We start from the raw sequence: 21,571 nt of genomic DNA, 5'->3' as shown, positions 1-21,571 counted from the left end.
AACGACGACTTGCCAATGAATAACGAATTCACACAAGTTCGCTAGTAAGCGAAATGATTGTCAAGCACCGCCCAAGGCTAAAATGATTAGTTAAAATCAGGTCATGCGTTGGTGGATGATTGGTCAACTACTAAAAGAGCGTATTAGTCGAGATGGAAAATAACTTAACGCAGAAGCGAATGAAATATTGCAGAAAAATTTATTCATCGTTTTAAAAGTATAAAAAAAGCAATTCCTAACCATATCTACATAACATGTATCTACAAATAATTATTTTAAACAGCTATTCAACAAAGCTGCTACGTCAGCATAATAATAAGTATGTAACGTTCTGATATGCAGGTAAAATATGTGAGTTGATAGAAAATGTAAGTAATTTTGAAATGAATCTTAAATTTAAATATATTTTATAATTTAATTTTAGAATATTAAAATGCCGATAATTTTACACATCTAGTTTCGTTCTCTTATACATTCAAGATTGTTGGAAATTCTAATGGCTTACCGTAAAACTAGTGATTTTATTGCGATTCGATGAATGCGTAGAATTGCTGATATTTTAATGTATATTTTATATAAATTAATTTATAATTCACTATTTTATCAATGAAAGTTTAATTTATGTATTGAAAAATATTTTGCATAGCATGTAAAAATTATAAAAGAATTTTTTAAAATAAATAATTCAACTTTAGCAATTAAGATTTGTAATAATAGTAGTAATATTATCATTTGCAGTAATGGATGTGTTAATTGAAACTTGACGATTGAAATGTAGCTGTTACCGTACTGCCATTTCATGTTTAATATTATTTATTCAAGCTTTCAGAAAATAGTGAAATAAAAGTATTTTATGTTTTGTAATATAAATTACTATTACACAGATTCGCAAATGTTTTGTAAGATTTTAAGTGATCTGCAGATGATTTTTTTCTGGCATTAATGAATGTGATGGCATTCTTTGAGAATATTATTGTTTGCTTTTAATTTCATTTTTTAATTTATCTGTTTCTATTGTGTTATTTGAAATTATATTTTCTGCGTTTTTTACAATAAATTTTTTCAAATTTAGAAGCATTCCAATGGAAGACAGTGAATCCAAAGCGCAGAAAATAATGCAAGAAGCTGAAAAGAAAAGCCGAATAACAAGTGGATTTTTTGGTCTTTTTGGGTAATAAGCATATATACAGATATATAATTTTACAATTTCATTTGATATATTGTATTGTATTGTATTGTATTGTATTCGTGATACTAAAAATTTTAGCGGATCAAAAGTGGATGAAGCTTGTGAATTATATGTAAAAGCCGGAAATCTCTTTAAAATTGCAAAAAAGTGGACTGAAGCTGGCGATGCGTTTGTTCGATCGGCCAAACTTACATTATCCAGGGGCGACTATAAACACGAGGCTGCGACCAACTACGTCGATGCGAGCAATTGCTATCGAAAAATCAATCCAAAGCAGGCTATTGATTGTCTTTTAAAGGCCGTTGAAATATATTCGGAAATGGTACGATTCCAAATCTCCTAAAAGTTTACTTTTTAATATTTTTAAGGGGAGATTTACAATGGCAGCGAAATATTACATGTCCGTTGCAGAATTGTATGAATCAGAGTGCAACGATCCCGAGAAGGCGATGCATCATTATGAAAAAGCTGCAGATTATTATAAAGGCGAAGAATCTAAAAGGTGATGCGCATTCATATTTTATAGTATTGTTTGTTCATCGTGTTGTTTAGTTCTGCAAACAAGTGCATGCTTAAAGTTGCCCAGTTTGCAGCAGAGCTTGAACAGTATAAAAAAGCCGCAGATATTTTTGAAGAAATTGGCATTTCTTATGCTGAAAACACACTTTTGAAATACAGTGCAAAAGATTACTTTTTTAAGGCAGTATTATGTCATCTTTGTAGAGATGTTTTGGATGCACAAGTAAGTTTGTTGATTTTGGAAATTTTCATAATATTACATTATAATTTATGTTTTTTTAGCACGCGCTTAATCGTTGTATTGACATTTTTCCTTCATTTCAAGATTCAAGAGAATGCACCCTTTTAAAGGCAAGCACATAATTTTCATTAGTTGATTATGTAATAAGTATATTTTTTAAATCAAAGTACAGGATGCGTTGCATGCTGTTGAAGAACATGATGCCGAGGAATTTACAAATGCTGTGAAAGAATATGATAAAATTTCCAGGCTTGATCAATGGACAACGACGTTATTGCTGCGAGTAAAAAAGAGTTGCGGAGAGGAAGAATCTGATTTACTTTAAGAACATCCATTTTGCACGTTCATCTGGCTACTTGCAAGCACACATTTGGTTGTTTCCGATATTGAGATGTGTTGTACATCGTTTGTTGAAGTAATTCACTTACTTTTTATAGTATTTTTTAAATTTAGTGGTTTTTTGAATGAGTACAGAATTATAATTTGAAAGAGTTTTGTTGATGCTGTCTGCTTTGTTTATTATTTCAATTAAATTGTCATGTACGTATAACAGTAGCAAGTTTCCATTTATTAGAATGATGTTTGTGAGACTTGTTTAAACAACAAAGACATTTAAACGTATGTAGCTGAAATCGAAATAGGTGAGGTGTATGATATTTATTGAAGTACATAAATGATTACCCCATTTAAAAGTTACAAGAAGCTTATTCGTGTAGTACGGAGAGATAGGAATAAGGAAATAGAGACAGATACAGCTTAACAGACTTAACTGCACATTTATCTATTATTCAACTTTTATTTTATTAACTAGTTTCAATTTTTTAAGTGTAACTCAACTTTCAAGTGAAAGTGAATTGAAAAGAAGAAAATATGTAATTAGTGTGTCCGGTAGCCGAAATGGTAGACAGGGTTATGCTAAAGAATTTGGAAAATTTCATCGTTTCGTTGCGCACTGTGGTGCTGTAATTTGTTTTCAGTATGAATGTTACTGTATTTTACTTTGACACGCATCAACTCACAACACAATTTGTCAATCTAACACGACCACTATAATACTATTTGAACATTAGAAAGCATGTGAATCACCTCATTTTAATGACATTACTGTATGTGATGATAAATAGATGACAATGTATAATATCAATGAAATTACGAGCAACTGCACTTTTTTAATGTTTCAAGTACTGATGTATGTGAAGCATATGTTGCTTCATTTTAGGTTTATAATTGAATTGCACTGAACATATAAATATTGTTTATATTTTATATATTTCAGAAACGTAGAGTTGTTTAATCAGTCTTAAAACGACTTTGAAATCAAGTAATATTATTGTTTTGAAAAATGTGCCAAATCATGTGCAAGTGTACAACGCAAAATCAATAGTGAAAAAATATTCTGAACTGATAAATTTTCTGGCAATTCATGCAAACAAAAATGTGTAAAAAATGAAAAAATAAAGTCATTTAGAAGAGATGATGAGACGCTACAGTATGCAAAATAAAATAATCAATAAAAACTACAATTACTGCACAATGCTAAATACGGTAATTGTTTGAACGGTTTTGTATTTATTACCATGTAACTTTAAAAACTTTTATTTTATAATTAAAACCTGCATTATAATTAACTCTCTTTTTTTAGGTTTATCATCGGCATTTACGGTCCTGTTTTTTGTTTATAAAATAATAAGTCGAGAAAAGTTTCTCAAAAAAGGTACTTTTTATCTCCGAATTAAAGCCTAATCACTCGTGTTGTTTGTGTATTTATTATTAGTAATAATTCACTTGTAGTAATTATAACTTAAAAGTTATGGTTTACATTTAATTCTAGATGATTGTGAATTACTAACTTTTTGTTTGTTCATGTACTTGCTTGTCAAAAACAGTATACGATAAATGTACATTATCTCTTTTGACTGTATCTTGAAATTGACTCTTGAATTTCTCAGTTTGAAGTTTTGCAGTGACAGTAGGTCAAGTTTCAGCTTATCAGTACCATCGTCAGAATGCATGGTATTCTCAAATTTGAAGCATGTTGGAAAGCTTAGCTTTGTTCAAGCGTTATTATAATTTTGCACCAGTTTACGTTGATCGGTGCTGTTTTACGTGCCACAGTGTATTCATTTTAGTCTTTTGCAGGTTACTGATGCTTTAGCAGTACTTTTGGTGGCTGAACAGACCTTTTTTTCTTTATTTATACGTTAATTTGTTGTCATCGGTAGTTTTTCTTATTCGAAAATTTTAATTAGTTATGTATGATTCAGGTGAAAGAAATTGAATAGTAAATTGAAGAAAAGTTTTTTAATCTTATTCTTCAAAATGGGTGCAAAAGTTTCTCGAAATGACTATGATTGGTCCTATACCGAAGAACCACATGCGACGCGACGAAATTTGATTTTAAGTATGTTGCGTTGATTTTTCAAATTTTCTTTCTTTGAATGAAAAACAATTTTAGAGAAACATCCAGAAATTGCAGCATTGTTTGGTTTTGATCATGCATTTGTTTATGTTGTTACTTGCATTGTTATCACACAATTTATATTTTGCTATTTGCTAAAAGGTAGTTTGCATAACTTGATAACTGGCGTTTTTTATCATAAATTCCATTAATTGAATTTGTTTCAGATTCAGACTGGGCGTTGATTTTTCTTCAAGCATACTTCTCAGGGGGTCTATACAATCATGCGTTAATGTTAGCGGTTCATGAAATTGCGCATAACGCTGCATTTGGAAACTGCAAACCACTTTGGGTATATATGAGAATTTTTGTATTTAATCTTTATGTTTTAAATGTTATTTTATTTAGAATAGACTTTTTGGCATATTTGCCAATTTTCCAATTCCACTTCCATTTAGCGTGAGCTTTAAGAAATATCACATTGAACACCATCGTTATATGGGTGAAGAAGTGCTTGACACCGACGTTCCCACTCTTTTCGAAGCTCGACTGTTCACAAATTCTTTCAGAAAATTAATTTGGCTTTTTTTTCAACCATTCTTCTACGCCTTTCGACCGTTGGTTATTTATCGTAAAGTGCGTATTTTTTTAAAGGAATTAATTATTTATCAGTTCGTATATTTCTTCATTTAATGAGCAATGAATTGTTGTTTTATTTAGGCAGTTTCTGATTTGGAAATTTTGAACTTCATCGTGCAGATGACTGTAAATTATTTTGTTATTCAATATTTTGGTTGGAAATCATTCACCTTTTTGATCTTGAGCATGATTTTGTCAATGGGCATTCATCCAACTGCTGGTCATTTTATTTCTGAGCACTACGTTTTCAAACCTGGCCAAGTAACAGATTTCTTATAATTTGAATATTCCAATTTATTTCCGTTTTCCGAATAGTCCAGTTATATTAATGCGTTAATAACGTTCGTTTAGGAAACTTATTCATATTATGGGCCATTGAATTTGGTCACATTCAACGTCGGATATCACGTAGAGCACCATGATTTTCCATTTATTCCAGGTGTTAGGTTGCCATTGGTTAGTGGTGAATTTTTACTTGTTGCTTTTTTGTTATTATTACTGTTCCTATATATCTTGTAGGTAAGGAAAATTGCTCCAGAATATTATGATCATTTGATGCATCATGAAAGTTGGATTTGGGTGCTTTGGAAGTTTGTGTTTGATCCAGCAGTCGGGCCGTATGCAAGAATTAAACGTCCTGCCAGAGTTCCTCTCGATCACAGTGCCACCAATTATTTTACCGACTATGTAGCCATATTGAAAAGAATTGCCAAATGGTTCCGGCTTGCTGTTTATCCTAGCTGCCCCGTGCCTACAGAAGTGCACTGACCCATTGAAGCCGTCAATAGTCAAGTAGGCAATTATTAATATTTGTTTTGTTAATTCGTCAAATTCTGATTGATGAAATTTATCAGTTAATTCACATTGTTTATCTGTCATACTGCTGCCGCATTTGACGTTTTACTTTTTCTTTCTTGGTGCGTTTCTCTCGCTTCTGTTTCATCATTTAGTTGAGAACTAGAGGTTTATTTTCTTTCTTTTACTTTTCTTGAATTAACAATATTTTACAGAATTAGAAGAAAATGTTGAAATTTTTACAACGAACTTTTAAGTGAATGGTGATAATATTTATGCTTGCTTCGTCGCATGTAAAAAAACACTAGTAAATTCGACAATGAAAAATTGATGTAAAGCTTTGAAGAAAATGGTTTCGAATGGAAATCTCGAAAGCTTGGGATAAAACAGAATATAAATTGCACGTATCAAAATATGGTCATTGTAAGTTGTGAATGGAGTTTTTGTACAACGCTGCGTTTGTTCCATCGTAGGCGCCACATTTGTATCATTTCTTCATAATTAGTTGACTGTAGATGTAGTCTGCCTGTTGTTAGACGTAGAAATTGTATTGATTTCTGCTTTTGGAAAAGAGCAAGTTGCAAAGCAATTCTGAATGGTTCCTGTTCAAAGGCGTTCGGATCGTTGCCCTCAAAATCCACCGACACCAACGCAGGGCAAAGTTTGACCATGACGTCGAGTAGAGTTGTAAAATTCTCCACCGACAGCTTGTTCAGTGATACATCCAAGCTGCAGAGGCTTTTCAATTTGGGTAACATCTCGACAAACTGTCCAAAGCAGAAACCCAAGTTGACATTGGTTAATTGCAGGTTGGTCATCAGCTGAAAAACAGTGAACCGCTTTTTGTTTTTTCAATTCATCATTCGATCGAAATATTATTTTTTTTACCTCAAAATTGCTCAGTGTGGGAAAGCAACTTTCAATGGATCGTTGTGTATTGTTGAGTTGGCAACAGAGTTGTAGCTTTTTCACCGCACTTGACATGGTCAAGAAGAAATTGATCACTCGTTCATCGATGGCGTTGTATTGTAAATTCAAACTGTCCAATGCAAGTTCTTCAAAGGAAAGAAGATTTAAAAAAAATTTAATTTTGCTATGTCATAAATGTCAACTTGGCCAATTCTGTTGAGGAAGTATTTGAAAATTGTTCGTCAAGCCAACGCCACGCAGATCAAGACTGCGCAACTTTGGACACCGGCAGAGCAACTGCATCAACGAAACCGCGCAACCATCGCCCAGTATGTTGAAGCTCAAATCTAAGTGATGCAAATTCTGAAAAGAAAATTGAGTCGAAGTTCTCAACAGTGATCTTCTTATCTTACTTTCAAATTGTGCTCTTCCAAAGTTTGCGCAAGAAAGTTCAAGTGATCTGATGTTAGTGAGCAGCAGCTCACACTCAGGGAGATCAAATTCGACATGCAGATCAACACATTGCCCAATTCAACCATGCATTCTTTGCTCAGAGTGTTGCAACTCAGATCAAGCACGGTCAATCTGTATTTGCAAATAGGAGAAGCTTTATTTATGTATTATTTTTCAAACATGAGATCAAATCAAAATCTCTTTTCTATACTTACTTGCTGAACAGAATTGATTCAAACACGTATGGTGCCGTTACATCAGCCAGGGAATAGTTATCACAGACCAACTTTCCTGATTCGTCAGCTGAGCAAAGTGCTTCAACAATCACATCGCAAACCGCTGAATTATGAATATATTGAAAGAAAAAAAACAAATGCAAACGGTCAAATGCAAAACTTACGCATATTCACACTTTCGCACAACTGTTTGTACGTATCAGCTGTGGGCACTTCATTCCAATCAACAATACGGCACTGCAACTATAACATGCAAGTGGACAAACAATTTAAATTGTCGTTGAAATGTTACATAAAATGAAAAATGCGACTTTTTTTTAAAAAAAAGTAATCATTTGATCTACTTTTAATTTTGCAGAAATGACCACTTGAATTGAATCCGTTTCGCACAGTTCAGCACCATCTTCTGTACACAATATCAGAATTGGTTTATGGTAATGACGTACCGCGTAACGGGTAGCAATTTCTTCTGTCAACCATTTTACATCTTTAGAATGATCTCTGAAAATAATTAAATATGATTTATAATTTTCCAAGCAAGTGAAATCAATCAATCTCTCTCACTCTTTAGAAATTGGAACAGCACAATTCCATCCGTCAACATTGATTTTCATATAAATCACAGATTCACAGGGTGTAGGTGTAGATTCGGTTGCTTGGATCAACTCATTGTCATCACTTTCTTCGACACTGGATTCACCATCCTCTGAATCGAGTTCAGTTAGCCGTTGGTCGAATTTACAAGCAATTGATTGTTCTTCATTTTTTGTCGCATTGTTATCATTCACTTTTTTCACATCCCATGCAGATTCTTTGTGGAACTTTCTGTTCGTAGCTGCAATGCGGCTATTATTGTTTTTCAACCGTCGGTCGGCAGCTGGGAAACACTGCTTCCTCGATTCGTGCATTTCAATCGGTTGATCATTATCATCGACGAAAAACGTTTCGGCTATTTTAAATTCATCCTCTGTAACCAATCCCACGTAAGCAGCCGACGATGTTGTAGCTTGCTCTTGATCAACAACGCTTGTCACCTTGACTCTGTTCGCTCGACTGCCCACGCTTTTCAAAGCGCTCAAATAAGCTTTCTTTCCTCCACCCGGTTGGTCAAAATTAATCTCTTCTTCTTCATCAACTCCGAATGAAACACATTTTTCATCTTTAATAAATTTCCCCTCATTTTTTGAAATATCTTCAGTTGCTTGATCGTTGAGACGTCGCTTTCGCTTAAGACGATTTCTCATTTTCAACTGCTCTTTGGCTAAGTCTTGTTATAGGAAAAATAAGCATTAACGCATATATACATTGTCACCTTCTTTCCTGTATTTTTTACCTGCATCCATCATTTCTAAAACTTTGCTTTTCACTCGGTTGAAAGTGGCTTGGGTTTCACAATCACTCTGCAGCTCATCTTTGTTATCTCTTTCCCAATCGCACAAATAATGCAGCAACGATAAACCCTGAAACATTAATTATTTTTTCTTGTTCACATGCTTGTTTATCTTCTTCTTCATTGATTGATATCAAAATTCTAACCAAACTTAAACCAATCGACAAATAATTGAATTGCATACTTGCTCATCGAGAAGGTTTACATCTGCACCCTGATTGAGCAGAAGCAACACTGTATCCAAGTGACCATTCACGGCTGCATCCATAGCGGCGGTGAGCTGTTGGCATCCTCTGATATTCACATCTGCGCCATTTTCTATCAGAATTTGAATTAAAGAAGTAAAACCACGATTGGCCGCTTCGTGCAAAGGTGTCCATCCGGCATTGTCGAACACATTCACAGGATGTCCCTTTTGTTGGAACAAGTAATATCTTTAAAATAATGTAAAACCTGAATTTGAAAAACAATTATTCCATACTTTCTTTAACAGTGAATGTACAGTATTCAATTTGTTCTTTATGCATGCCACATGTAAATCAGTTTCACCAAGCAGATTCGTTTTTGGCTTGCCAGGTTGTTTCTTTCGTCTATTCTGACTCTGTGATCTTTCCAATTCATTCGACGAGTGCGAATCTAAAATTTGAATCAAGAATTTAAATAACCAAACTCGATATAAATAAATAACTTACCACTTTCACTGCTGTCGGCAGAATCATCTTCAACTTCCATTTTAGACAGATTATCAACCTGATCTTTGTAGAACGCTTCCAAACCATCCCATCTCTTAGCTACTTGTTCAAATTGTTCACAGTTAAAATCCACTGCATTTCTATTCGCTTTCAGATAGAAAAACCAATCGTGATATACATTCGACTAAAACCATATTTTCAATTTGCATTAAAAAGAAACATTATTATTACCAATAAATTGTTATCGACACTTTTTTCCGCCACCATCGATGCTGCATTATACGCATCATTGACATCATGAAATGATGAATTTCTTTTCTCCGTCAACACAGCAATGCTGAGCAATGTCTGACCTTGCTGTAAATAGTGATAGTGATAAAATCCTTTTCTTTTTTTGCAAATGCACAATTATCGAAAATGATGTTTACCTCGCTTGGATTTTCTTTTTCATATTCCATCACCAGCTTCAAATATTCAACTGCTTTGTCATAATCTTCCATATCTTCATATGTCCTCGCAATCGATACATAGCACAGATACGGATTTTTCCCCAACATTATAGCACTGTTTAACTAGTGAATTATAAAAATTATTCATCAATTTTATTGTTTCATAAAAAACAAAACAAAAGTAAAAAGCAATACCATTTCTTTGTAATATTTTATCGCCAAAGTGTAGTGTTTGTATTCGCCAGAACTGAGCGCATCCGCATATGTATCTGCCATTTGTTCAAACAGTGCAAATTTCTCGTCAGTGTTTTGCCCTATTGCGTTGCATTTATCGAACAGTTCTTCTAATTTAGTAACTGCAAATATATAAAATTTAAAACTGAATAATGGAAATTCTTTTTTTTACCTTCGCGAAGCCATTTCTTGCAAGATCTCTTCAAAGCACCATTTGAGCATTTTACTTTCAACGCTTTCTTGAACATAGTAGTTGCATTTTTGAAATCTTCCAGATCAACGTAAACCTAAAATTTGCATGCTATTCATTCAGTAATGGTATATTTTAAAAAAATTGACAGATAACAGACTATACGTACATGTCCACAAGTTACCAAAGAATCCAAAATGTTATTTCGGTTCGATTTACTTTGATCTGTGCTCATCAATTGCAAAGCATACTTCAACGCAGTGCGAAAGCAGCAAAGTTTGCAATGTACATCAATCAGTTGGGCAATGGCAAGACGAACTGCATCAGTGTCGGTTCTAAAAGAGAACAGAAATAAAGAAATATAAATACATAAGATCGAAAATAAAGGTATTTAAATGAGTTACGGTTGAAGTTGAATAACAGCTTCAAAATGTTCTGCAGCATTTTCAAATTCTTTAAGATCCATTTGAACAAGGCCTAATTGTAAATGGACTGCAGCTGTTCTGATTGTCATATTGGAAACGTCTTTAGATGTTTGGCAGAGACGTAACGAAGTTTCGAAAGCTTTATACGCCTTTATATAAATATATAAATTTCATTTACATTAAATTGAAAAAAAAATATTAATTAATAATACTTTTAATATGTAATCACGTCGAATTATAGGAGTTTGAAGAATATTCTCAACATCGGCCCATCGAAAATATAGTGAACCCATTACATGATATGCCAACTGAAGCTGATATTCGTTGCCAATTTTCTCTGAAAGCGTTCGATATGCCTCAATCTCCGGAACAGCCTCCTCAAATCGCTCTAAAAATATCATCTTAAGATACGGAATGTAAGATAAAAAGAATTACCTAAATTCATCAAACATTCGCCAATACTTCGATGTGCAATAGCACAGTCTAAGTCATTCGAAACAATTTTTAATTCCTCTTGATACTGACTTAAGGCAGCTTCATAATCTTCTATAACATTTATACTTCTTAAATATCCAAATCAAAATTCTTCAGTTTAAATAAACTTACCTTTTTCTTCATATATAGAGCCTAAGGTCCTGCAACAACAGGCAGCTTCACCTAGATCACCTTCGCGCTTGGCCTTTAGTTTTGCCTTTTCTAACTCTACAATTACTCTATTCGAATTTCATCCACATACGACATAAGCAGTGAGTAGAAATATTATAAACTTAAAGTAAAAATAAGGTATATAAAACATAAAGTATCAATCTATTTCAATTTGAAATACATTAGAACAATGACAACCTGGATTCCTTTCATTTCCTTAAAATCAAAAGAGGAAACCACTTTTTAAAATGAGAAACGTAATGCAATACCTTGCTTTTCTTTGAACAAGCTTTTCATTTTAAAAGCATTTATCCCATTTCAACTACAAAAAACGCTACAGTGTTCATTAAAGAAGAAAGGTACAATTTTTTGAATTCACTGTAGTACAGTTGTTCCAGATTTATTAGACTTTTTATTTATATAAAATGAACAGATAAATTTTCTGTATTATAAATTAACTGTTGTTATAATTGTTAACTGTTTTCAATGAAAAAAACGTTATTTTCCTTGTTTGGTTTTACATTTGAGTATCTTAATATTTGTTTGAACAGTTTGGAATATAAAAATATTTGTAAAATTTATATTTATTGTCAAACAGAACTGCTTAAAAATACTTTCAATATGTAATTAAGTTGAATAAGAAAAGTATCTTTTTGAACTCTAAGATGAATTATGCATCAAATATTGAGTTACTGAGCTGCTGCACTTTAATTTTAAATCCATAAAAAGTTTATAGTTTCTATATTTGTATTAAAATAATTCTGCATTTGATAATACAGTTCAGCATGATCATCATCTGTTCTCAAATATGCGAAATCATGTTCACAGTTTACTCATCTTGCGTCACAGTTTGTGTATATTTTACATTGTTTAGTTGCACAGAATAATTGTCCCAATTTTAAGCAGTTCTTTAACCCTTTACAACACCTATAGCAATAGATTTGTAACGTTTACATTCACATAGTAATAAAAATAATGTGCTCTTACATCAGTTAATGATTTATTGAAAAACAGCACAACATCTCTATATGTGCCATGACCTTGTAAACATAGATTTTTGAGAAAATTTGAAAGCAAGAAACAAATTTTCAAACAATTTACTTTTCATTGAAAAAATAGTAACAATTTTCAACTTGAAATTAACAATAATTAGTATATAACTGAATGAAATAAGAATATATCAATCTATGCATCGGTTTTGCTGACTGAAAATGGTTCATCCACTGGAAGCTCTCCGCAATCTGCAATAATAACAACTTCAACTGGACGATCGCTAGGACCAGTCTTTGTATTTTCTATCTTTCTTACAACGTCCATTCCTTCCAAAACTTTACCAAAAACGACATGTTTTCCATTTAACCATGGTGTAGCAACAGTAGTGATAAAAAACTGGGATCCGTTAGTGTCTTTTCCCGCATTAGCCATACTTAACCAACCAGCTCCGTAATGTAGCAATTTGAAGTTTTCATCAGGAAATCTCTCCCCATAGATACTTCGTCCACCAGTGCCATCGCCATTGGTAAAATCGCCACCTTGAATCATAAAATTTTTTATAACACGATGAAATTTGGATTTTATATAGCCTTTTTTTGGATTAGTTTCCTTTGCTAAGGTAACAAAGTTTTCGACAGTTTTCGGCACCGTTTTTCCAAAAAGACCAATAACAATCCTGCCGACATTTTCATTGCCAATCTGGATATCGAAAAACACTTTCTTCGTCACTTTTGGACCTTTGTTTTCATCACAAAATACTAAAGGAATTAAGATGAAAACGAACACGAACTGCTTAACGTGCATCTCGACGAAACCAAAATGTCAAAAACCCAACCTCAATAGTTATGCTTAATGGTTATAGTAAGACATGAAAATCAAGTTTTGTTACACATACAGTAAATGACACGTCAGAATTTTTAGCGCTATATTTGTTTTAATTTTGAAGCAAAGATAAATCGAAAAATTAATGTATTTCATTGAGGTTTATATTCATTAATAAATATTCGAAAATATTTGGTTAAAAAATATTAAAATAAAAAAATACAGTCTGCATAAATTTTTTATTGTAGACTGTCTTGTAAATCAATTATTTGAATTTACTGTTACTGTACAAAAAATTATTATTATACAGTCATTGCAAGGAAAATGAAATCACAGAAGCTTTGGGTAAGTTACTTCTATTTTTAATTCAGTGTTAGCATAAATGTTGATAATTAACTTAAAAAGCGAAAATATTTATACAACACAAAGAATTGTAATTGTTTTTGAAATTAAAAATCATGAAATAGTCCATAACAGTATTGTACTAATGTTGCATTGATGCAATTTACTTCTTAAATTAGATGAATTAGATTAATGGTTTTTCATGCTGTTTTACTGTTGAAGAATGTTGTTTTGCATGTTTTTGAAAAGTTTTTGAAATTGCCATAATTTATGCTTTGATATTTTACGTTATTAACGATCCGTTAATAACGAAATCAATGTATGCAATGATCAGTGTTAAACTGTCATAATATGAATAATTCATTAATGTTGCATCTTGGTCTTTTAATAATAATAATAATAATAATAATGGGATGCATTTTCTAAATCAGTTTTTGCCATTTTTTGTATTTAAAGTTTTGATTTCAATAATGATTTAATATTTGATTAATTTCATTAATTTTATGAAAATTCTGTATGTAATTCTAGAGTTTAAAACTCCTTAAATAAAAATTCGGCTAAAACATTATTATTTTTTGTTCATTTTAATTATATATATATTGTTGTGAATCAATTGTTCTATTATTTTGACAGTTTGCATTTTAGATGGATAGGTTTTGTATAGCGGGAAAAGAAAATTGCAACAGAGTAAAGCACAGAGATTATTTGGGAAAAAGAAAATTATTTGATTTTACTGAAGACGAGGTGCGTTCTTTTGGTAAAAATTTGAAAAATATTTGGGTAAACAGTCAGATTAAGCACAACAAATGTTCGTTGCAATTTTCCAAAGAAAACATCGACGATAGAATTGGTTATCCAAGAGGAAAATTATGTTTTCGAGAAAGCGTTACTCCTGAACATTGCAAAGCTTCTATACTGAAGCCAATTTGTGTGCGGGAATCATCTAAGCAACTGTGTTTTACATCTGAACAAGTTCTTTCTTACTTGAAGTTTCTTGGTAAGTGATATTTTTTTAGTTTTGTTTTTTGAAATTAAATTCACATTTTTTCGTGTAGAAAATGATCCATCTGTTTCTGCATTTTTGAAATTTGACTATTGTCATCGCTACACGGACAGGGTAATTGATAATTTTTCCATTTGCATATCATTTTACTATTCTTTTTTAGTTTCTTTTGGCGGTGGTTTTTGTGTATTTTCGACGTTTAGAAGTTTACCACTACACAAAAGATTTGTTCTACAAACTTTTGTAAGTTTTCTACACTGTATTTAAAGCAATTTTTAACGACCATGTTTTAAAAGATATTACAATAAATATGTTTATTAGTTAAAGCTTTTACGTTTTACTGCTGAAGACCATGACCAAGGAAAAAGTTGATTTTAAAATTTGAATAAATGAAAAATTATAAATGAATAGGGCACTAATTTTCACTTGATACTCAATAAACGCTGTAAACAAGCATTTTTCAAAACCAAAATTACTCAAATTAAGAATTTAAAATTATTATACAAAATGAAGTAATGTTAAAAAAATTTTCATTGTCATGAGAAAGGTACATTGTTACTAAAAGACATTGATGTAATTTTATGCATTATTTATTTTGTGTAATAATTAGTTTGTGATAATGTGCTCAAAAGTGTGATCACAGATGTAAAATGCTAATTGTTTTATGAGATATGATAATGATTAGAATATGTAATTTTAATATTGCTTAATTAAAATTTTTATTATTTTTTAATATTTTGTATAAATTTATTTTACCTTGTTTTATTTATAGATTTCTGGCTTATGAAATTTTTGAAGATGCAGACGAAATGAAATTTGAAATTCTCGCATGGGATGTTGGAATGCATTGGCTTCAGTGTTGCAAACAGTTCATTTTACGTTCATATATTTACTATTGTTATTATTATTATTGATTTAGATTTTATAAGCAAAAAGAAAATCTGTTATTCAGATTGAAATGCAAAGTGATGGTCGATTATTCTTTAATAAAAGCGGTACGTCTAAGCATACGAATGGAAATTATCATTTTAATTATTGCTGATAAGAATGTTTACCTTTTAGATAATTGATACTTGTTCTGATCAAGCAATATGGCAACGTCATCGACTGCTGCAACACTCTGGCGCAATGCGTTCTTTGGCTTACAAGTTGACTTTGTTTGATCTCATTCCCAAAGGAATGAATAGAACCCCACCGATATGCCATCATTGTATTGCACGCATCAATCCAGCAGAAATACCATCTACAATTCGAAAGAAGATTTTACAGGTAAATGCATTGTTATTTTTATTCAATTTGAAAATTATTTTCCATTGCAAACAATAAGGGATATTCAGTTATTCAGTATTTTTTCAAATTACTGCTTTCTTCATGATTCTGCAATTGGAGGCATTTTTATTGCTTTGTGTGGCTTTGGTTTTTTCTACTTTACTAACTGATAGGTTGTTGTAATTACTGATTCACTTTTTGTCTGCTTTTCTTGTTTTTTCATAAAAAGCGCATTTTTATTTTTCTTCAAGATGTAATAATTTTGTAAAATGTTGGCAGTTGCAGTCACGTAGTCGATTTTTTCCGTTTTCAGTGAATTTCATGAGTTTTATTGCATTTTGAGTAGGCGTGAAATTGCACATGAAAATGGCATCGAAAATAATCATCGAAGCTGATATTTTTGCTTGAAGATGTTTTAACTTTGATTTTTTGATTTCCATTGTTTAATTTCAATTTCATAGTAGCTATTTCTTTTTGTTTAGAAGCTTGATGTTACTGTTTTCCTTTTGTTTGTACTTTCTTTGTCTATGTATTTCGTAGCAATTTAATGAACGAAATTTAAGTGTTTATTTTTAAACAGAATGACATTAAGCCAATTTCATTGGTTTACAAATTTTGGCGTGCTTATTGGTTTATTTTTGTTTTACATGCAACTTAGTGCGCATGATGTTTAAAGTTCAGTTTCTGTTGTTTTTCTTGAAAATATCAGGCAGTGATTTGAGTTCATAGAGGGAGTGACAAATAAATAGAAAGGAAACATGAATAAATATATACAGAGAGAAAGAGAGGGGATGAAATTTTTTGAGAGGGAAAATTTGAAAATGATTTAATCTGTCACGTCGATTGTTCCGCGTTGGACATGTGCTCGAAGGCCATGTGGTAGTACCATTCCCTCGGTGTGCGTTTGTTACTACATCTGGAAGTCACTTCTAAGCTTTCAACACTGGCTAGCACCTTTTCACTTGTGTAACTGGCGGTTCGAGGTTGTTCGATCCACTTAATGTAATAAATATCATTTGGTATGAATGGTCTGCCGGTGAAGAGTTTCAAATTTGGTTGCCGACCGTGCATCATGCATTCTATTAAGTATTCAGTCGGTAGTGCTGCGATTCGGTCCATTTGGTCTGGACCTAGACCGAATGATTTTTGCAAAAAGGCCACATAATGGAATACATCACCCAAACGTATTGCACGACCGTTCCAACTGGCCATTGCTGTTTCAGTTACGCGTCTTACGTTTCGACCGATGAAGTGAAATTTTTGAATATATTGAGAACCAACCAAATCCACGCACATTGTGGTCACTACTAGACCCAGCACAAAGTAGATTACCGTTGCCCATAGGAAGGTTTTATTTTGCGGCACGATGTCACCGAATCCTATAGAAAATTTGCATTACATTCACAAAAATTTATTACAGAAGCTCATTTATATTCAATTCTGTTCGTTGTTATTATACGGTTGATGGTAAAATGAAGTATTTATTATAAGTGAACAGAGCATATTACTTGCCTATGGTCGTGACGGTGATGAAGCAGTAATAGAAAGAATCAAAAAATGACCATGGTTCCCAGAGTTGAAGAAGAAGCGCACCTAACGCTGTATAGCCAATCCATATGACTAAGACGAAAATGACGGATACACTTTTCTCGTCTGGATCCATAAAATCCATTTCGGATAGATTTGGCCGATAGGCGTCGCTAGTACCGGCGCTGGCAGTATCTTCAGAACCATGCTCGTTGGACCGTTTGCTCAGCTGCAGGCAACAAAGTGAAACCTTCCTGACGAACAATTTGCATAAATCCGATAAGGCAATGTACAATTTGCCAGTTACAAGCGACAGAAATTTTCCCAAGTCAGCAATAGTTACCAGGATCAACGGTATGCCAAACAGTGAAAATATAAGGCACGCCAATCTCCCATCTAGCGTTTTTGGAATTAGATGACCATAACCTGAAAATGAATAATTTCTGTTAATGTTAATATTATTAGGAGAGGTAAATTTTTCTCTATTCACTGAATTTGAATTTTAAACAAATAAATAAAATTTAAATTTCTAAAATACTTCTCTGAATTACCTATTGTTGTGATCAACGTTATTGAGAAGAAGAAACTTGAAGAGAACGACCAAACACTTTCTGTATGATTGTTGCGAATCTCTTCGACAGAGATGTGATTTTCAGAAAAGGCATCATGTAAAGCTTGCATCAGCTGATCAAAATATTGATTAGTTACCCGATCCCAATCTGCTTTGTTTTGAATGGTTTCATTTCGAGTTAGTTCCCATAAATCGTCTGTAATAGCAGAATGTAGCTGATTGATGCGTTCTAGATTTTTCCTTTTCAACGTCGATTCATTCGGGTATTCAATGTAATAAAAAATTATGGCGCCAATAACCGTGTAAATTAGAGAAAGGAAGACTAAACCGAAATGTGGCAAGATGATTAACAATTTCTTAAACAAAAAGCAAAAAATAATTAAGTAAAAAGCAAAAATTACACTCGTAAAATATATCTGAATGATGATAATTATTATCATGATAATGATTATTATTATTATACCTTTTGCCATGTCTGCCGGTCCGGATTGTCGAACAGCGAAGGATACTGAGATTTGTAGCGTTCGTCAAGTTGAAGGGATTGAATGTTATTTGCTAGCAGATGATCAGCGGCTTGTTCTGAATCATCTATCCGGTCTTGATCATTGTTCAAGTAGAAGCTGAGACGTTCAGAGCTGGAAAATTGTATTCAAACATTATTGCATCAATTTAGAACTTATATATGTTATTTATTAAAATTGTAAGTAAGTAAGTAATAATAATAATGGTGTTAAATTAAGGAGAAAAATTCCGTGACATTTTAATTTTGAAAGAAATTATATTCATAACTAACTGGGGTGTTAAACTTTGTTTCATGAAAATTCATTCATCACGTACGTAATATTGATGAACAGAGGCAATTATTTTCAACACTGTTAAAGCAATAGAAAAATGTAAGGTCATCATATCAGCGCTTATAAGCTTCACTTTTCAGTAAAATATTGATTCAAAGTTTTGTATCTTGAATGTAGATCTGCGATTCCCATGCGTCTGTTAGATGTGATTTGACTAAAGACCGCTTATTTATAATGATTTTGGGTTTACTTTTCCAAAGTAATTAATTTTGAAAATTTTCGATTTTTATTATTTAAAATAGCAAATCGATAAGAGGAAAATGGCTCCAGTTCACTTTGCATTTGTTTTTTTGTTGTGTATAAATTTTATTTTTATTATATACATATATAATGAAATAATTATTCTTAATCAATTTTATTTTATTTTACATATAAGAAAAGGAATTTTTTGATAAGTTTTATGAATAGCTTCAACATATGCATGTGAACGATAGTGTTATGTAGTCATGAACTAAATATTTTGAATTACTGTGTTTTTGTTTATTTAAAAAATTTTCCATTTACATAGGCTTCGAGGAACTTAAAATAAGCAATACGAAATGAAAACAAGAATATTTTTACAATAGCATAAGCAGTTCTACAACAGTACTAATTTTGTTGGTTTAATCAATCTGAGATTATTATAAAATTGGTTTGTAATGATTCACTTGAAACTTTTTTTGATTGTCCGTTATAATTGATGTGTGCATGCATGTATTTGCATATTATCGGTTAAAGGTGCTCAGTGCTAGCAAATAAAGGAAAGGAAGATGAAAGAACCAAGATTTATTCAAAATTGTCTACTCATCACAATTCCCAAGATGTTTATACGTCGAATTGAATAGGAAAATATTTTAAAAATATAATTGGAAAGCAAAACAATGATATTTTATGCTAATTTGGAAGTGATTGAAGTTTCTCCAATATAAGTGGAAATGGAACAAATAAATAATTACTTTTTTAATGTTACTTTTTAAAATTAGATGTATCCATTTTCTCCATTTAGTTTTATTATAGTCTAATATTGGCTGTTTCCTTAAGTGCAATAAATGGCCAAGAAAATTATCAGTTACTAGTAGCTACGATAAAAATGATAGTGGTGTAGCAGAATGTTTGCTTAATAATGCTAGAAAAAGTTAATAAGAAAATAGTTAAAAAAGCATTGTCAAATGAGAAGAGCAGTGCTTTGCAAAATGACAAGCCCCCAAAGCAGTCTTAATTTTTATGTCTTATCGGAGTGTGGAATTTTGATCGCCTTTATTTAGTTGTATATTGATTAATAGAGATTTTTGTTTCAAGGAAATTGGAGTATTGTTGATGTTAAATAAATGCTCTGTATCCTAACCGATGCATTGGAATGCACACTTGCAAAATGGCGTTGGGGAACCATAGTGCTATTTTTTCTTCATCACAAATACATACACACACTCACATATAAACATATACGCAATTAATATTGTTATTGTTAATTCACACTGTCTTTTCAACAACTTTAACATTTAATATACTTATCATAGTCAGATTAAATTGCAAAGATTAAATAGACTTAAATGAAGTGCAAGTTAAAGGGAATAGTTTCAAATTTTATTATAATTTTTTGGGCGCATACTGCATAAATATTTGCAAATGAAAAATGTAATGGCTGCTTTTATTTGGTTATGAAATTTACATTTTCATTAAACATTCATGGTTGCTAATAGTTGCAGTGGAATCTCCTGAGGTTTGGCTTGTTAAATGTTGCTTCTTCTGATTTTTCGATTTGTGCGTGAACGTCGTTTAAGGTGGAGCACTAATCGCCATTTTCTTTACATAGTACGAGAAGGCTATATTCTTATTTACTTTTAATTAAATTATTATCCGTAGAGCATGAAAGAATTCTGTTTATCTATATTCAGTCTAGCTGTTTTTCTTTATTAATATAAATTTTTGAAATTAGCAGATAAGCAAACACTGCTGGAGATGCAAGAGTCTGAAAGGCTCAAAAGTTGCAGTTCTGATATCTGGCATTATAATCTTAGTGAAACATTTTTTTAAGATCTGTCTTATAAAATTTTATAAATAATAGCTAATATAAAATTATAAATAATAGGAACAATATTGTTTAATTAAATTTCATTATGAAAAAATATATTTTAATGATAAAATATTTTGCATGTTTTGAAGTAGCAATTGGCAAATCATCTTAGAACCGAGCATTTGTATATGCATGTACAAGCGTGTCTGGCACATGTCAGAGTCAAATTTTCAACAAATAAAATAAAATTTCGATAAAATAGATATTAATTTAATTTAAAATTTAACTATTTTTTAATATTGTTGTTCTTAATTTTATTCAGCATATATTTTTCTAATACTGAAAGAAGGTGCATGCATTTTGAAATTTTTTGGCCTACCTGGAAATTGTCAAAATAAAGGCGTAAATTTACTTTATTCCTGAACTGTCAGTAATATAAAAATTACATTTTAACTTGCTTTTTATAAATACTCTTAGGAATTTGCTTTAAATTGTATCCCTTGAGGAAGTGCACCAGCAAATGTGCGTCTATGAATTTTTCTGCGTCAGGCTTTTTCCGTTGTCAAATTTCTTGTCATTACTAGCTGACTGATGTTGGAGAATAATTCCATCGACTGTGCATGCATACAAGATCGGATGTAATACGGAACGAATTAATGATGATTGAATGGGACAGAGTGTTTTGAATCTATTCGTCAAAGATTTCGCATGCACAGTTGAAGCGATAGGCTGTGATGATCTTAGTTGAAAATTTCCTCAAACGTTGATTTCATTCTGAATGGTGATTTGGCAT

The 21,571-nt window shown here is 31.8% G+C and overlaps 6 protein-coding genes across 6 annotated transcripts; 3 read left to right on the top strand and 3 right to left on the bottom strand.

The window, feature by feature from the left end:
- The first annotated feature begins 538 nt into the window (after positions 1-538).
- Tsp_03743 (alpha-soluble NSF attachment protein) lies at positions 539-3,243 on the top strand. Its single transcript, XM_003374500.1, has 9 exons — positions 539-564; positions 1,073-1,171; positions 1,268-1,511; positions 1,558-1,691; positions 1,742-1,931; positions 2,122-2,232; positions 2,276-2,364; positions 2,776-2,911; positions 3,226-3,243. Exons 1-9 carry the CDS (start codon positions 539-541, stop codon positions 3,241-3,243), a joined length of 1,047 nt encoding a protein of 348 aa, XP_003374548.1.
- Positions 3,244-3,882: 639 nt separating this feature from the next.
- Positions 3,883-5,754, top strand: Tsp_03742 (sphingolipid delta(4)-desaturase DES1). The gene is made up of 8 exons (XM_003374499.1): positions 3,883-4,088; positions 4,214-4,350; positions 4,405-4,509; positions 4,575-4,699; positions 4,756-4,983; positions 5,068-5,247; positions 5,338-5,442; positions 5,506-5,754. The coding sequence occupies exons 2-8, from the start codon at positions 4,269-4,271 to the stop codon at positions 5,752-5,754; spliced, it is 1,074 nt and encodes a 357-aa protein (XP_003374547.1). The 5' UTR covers positions 3,883-4,088; positions 4,214-4,268.
- A 657-nt stretch (positions 5,755-6,411) lies between these two features.
- Positions 6,412-11,701, bottom strand: Tsp_03741 (putative tetratricopeptide repeat-containing domain protein). Its single transcript, XM_003374498.1, has 21 exons — positions 11,674-11,701; positions 11,366-11,461; positions 11,195-11,305; positions 10,972-11,147; positions 10,739-10,908; positions 10,504-10,669; positions 10,317-10,431; positions 10,106-10,266; positions 9,890-10,033; positions 9,693-9,818; positions 9,462-9,645; positions 9,261-9,405; positions 8,954-9,203; positions 8,713-8,839; positions 7,944-8,646; positions 7,745-7,880; positions 7,544-7,622; positions 7,359-7,482; positions 7,104-7,275; positions 6,894-7,053; positions 6,412-6,836 (listed from the first exon to the last, which is right to left on the bottom strand). Exons 1-21 carry the CDS (start codon positions 11,699-11,701, stop codon positions 6,412-6,414), a joined length of 3,798 nt encoding a protein of 1,265 aa, XP_003374546.1.
- An 888-nt stretch (positions 11,702-12,589) lies between these two features.
- Tsp_03740 (peptidyl-prolyl cis-trans isomerase B) lies at positions 12,590-13,201 on the bottom strand. The gene has a single exon (XM_003374497.1). It carries the CDS (start codon positions 13,199-13,201, stop codon positions 12,590-12,592), a length of 612 nt encoding a protein of 203 aa, XP_003374545.1.
- A 342-nt stretch (positions 13,202-13,543) lies between these two features.
- Positions 13,544-16,003, top strand: Tsp_03739 (putative speedy protein 1-A). The gene is made up of 7 exons (XM_003374496.1): positions 13,544-13,564; positions 14,207-14,558; positions 14,617-14,678; positions 14,728-14,807; positions 15,484-15,559; positions 15,627-15,833; positions 15,902-16,003. The coding sequence occupies exons 1-7, from the start codon at positions 13,544-13,546 to the stop codon at positions 16,001-16,003; spliced, it is 900 nt and encodes a 299-aa protein (XP_003374544.1).
- A 664-nt stretch (positions 16,004-16,667) lies between these two features.
- Positions 16,668-18,917, bottom strand: Tsp_03738 (potassium channels protein 7, TWiK family). The gene is made up of 5 exons (XM_003374495.1): positions 18,859-18,917; positions 18,395-18,566; positions 17,912-18,287; positions 17,427-17,786; positions 16,668-17,212 (listed from the first exon to the last, which is right to left on the bottom strand). The coding sequence occupies exons 1-5, from the start codon at positions 18,915-18,917 to the stop codon at positions 16,668-16,670; spliced, it is 1,512 nt and encodes a 503-aa protein (XP_003374543.1).
- Between the last annotated feature and the right edge of the window lie 2,654 nt (positions 18,918-21,571).

Source organism: Trichinella spiralis, assembly GCF_000181795.1.
Source record: "Trichinella spiralis strain ISS 195 chromosome Unknown Scfld5, whole genome shotgun sequence".
NCBI lineage: Eukaryota > Metazoa > Nematoda > Enoplea > Trichinellida > Trichinellidae > Trichinella > Trichinella spiralis.
Note: the sequence above shows the minus strand (reverse complement) of the source record. Positions and strands in the feature narration are given on the sequence as shown.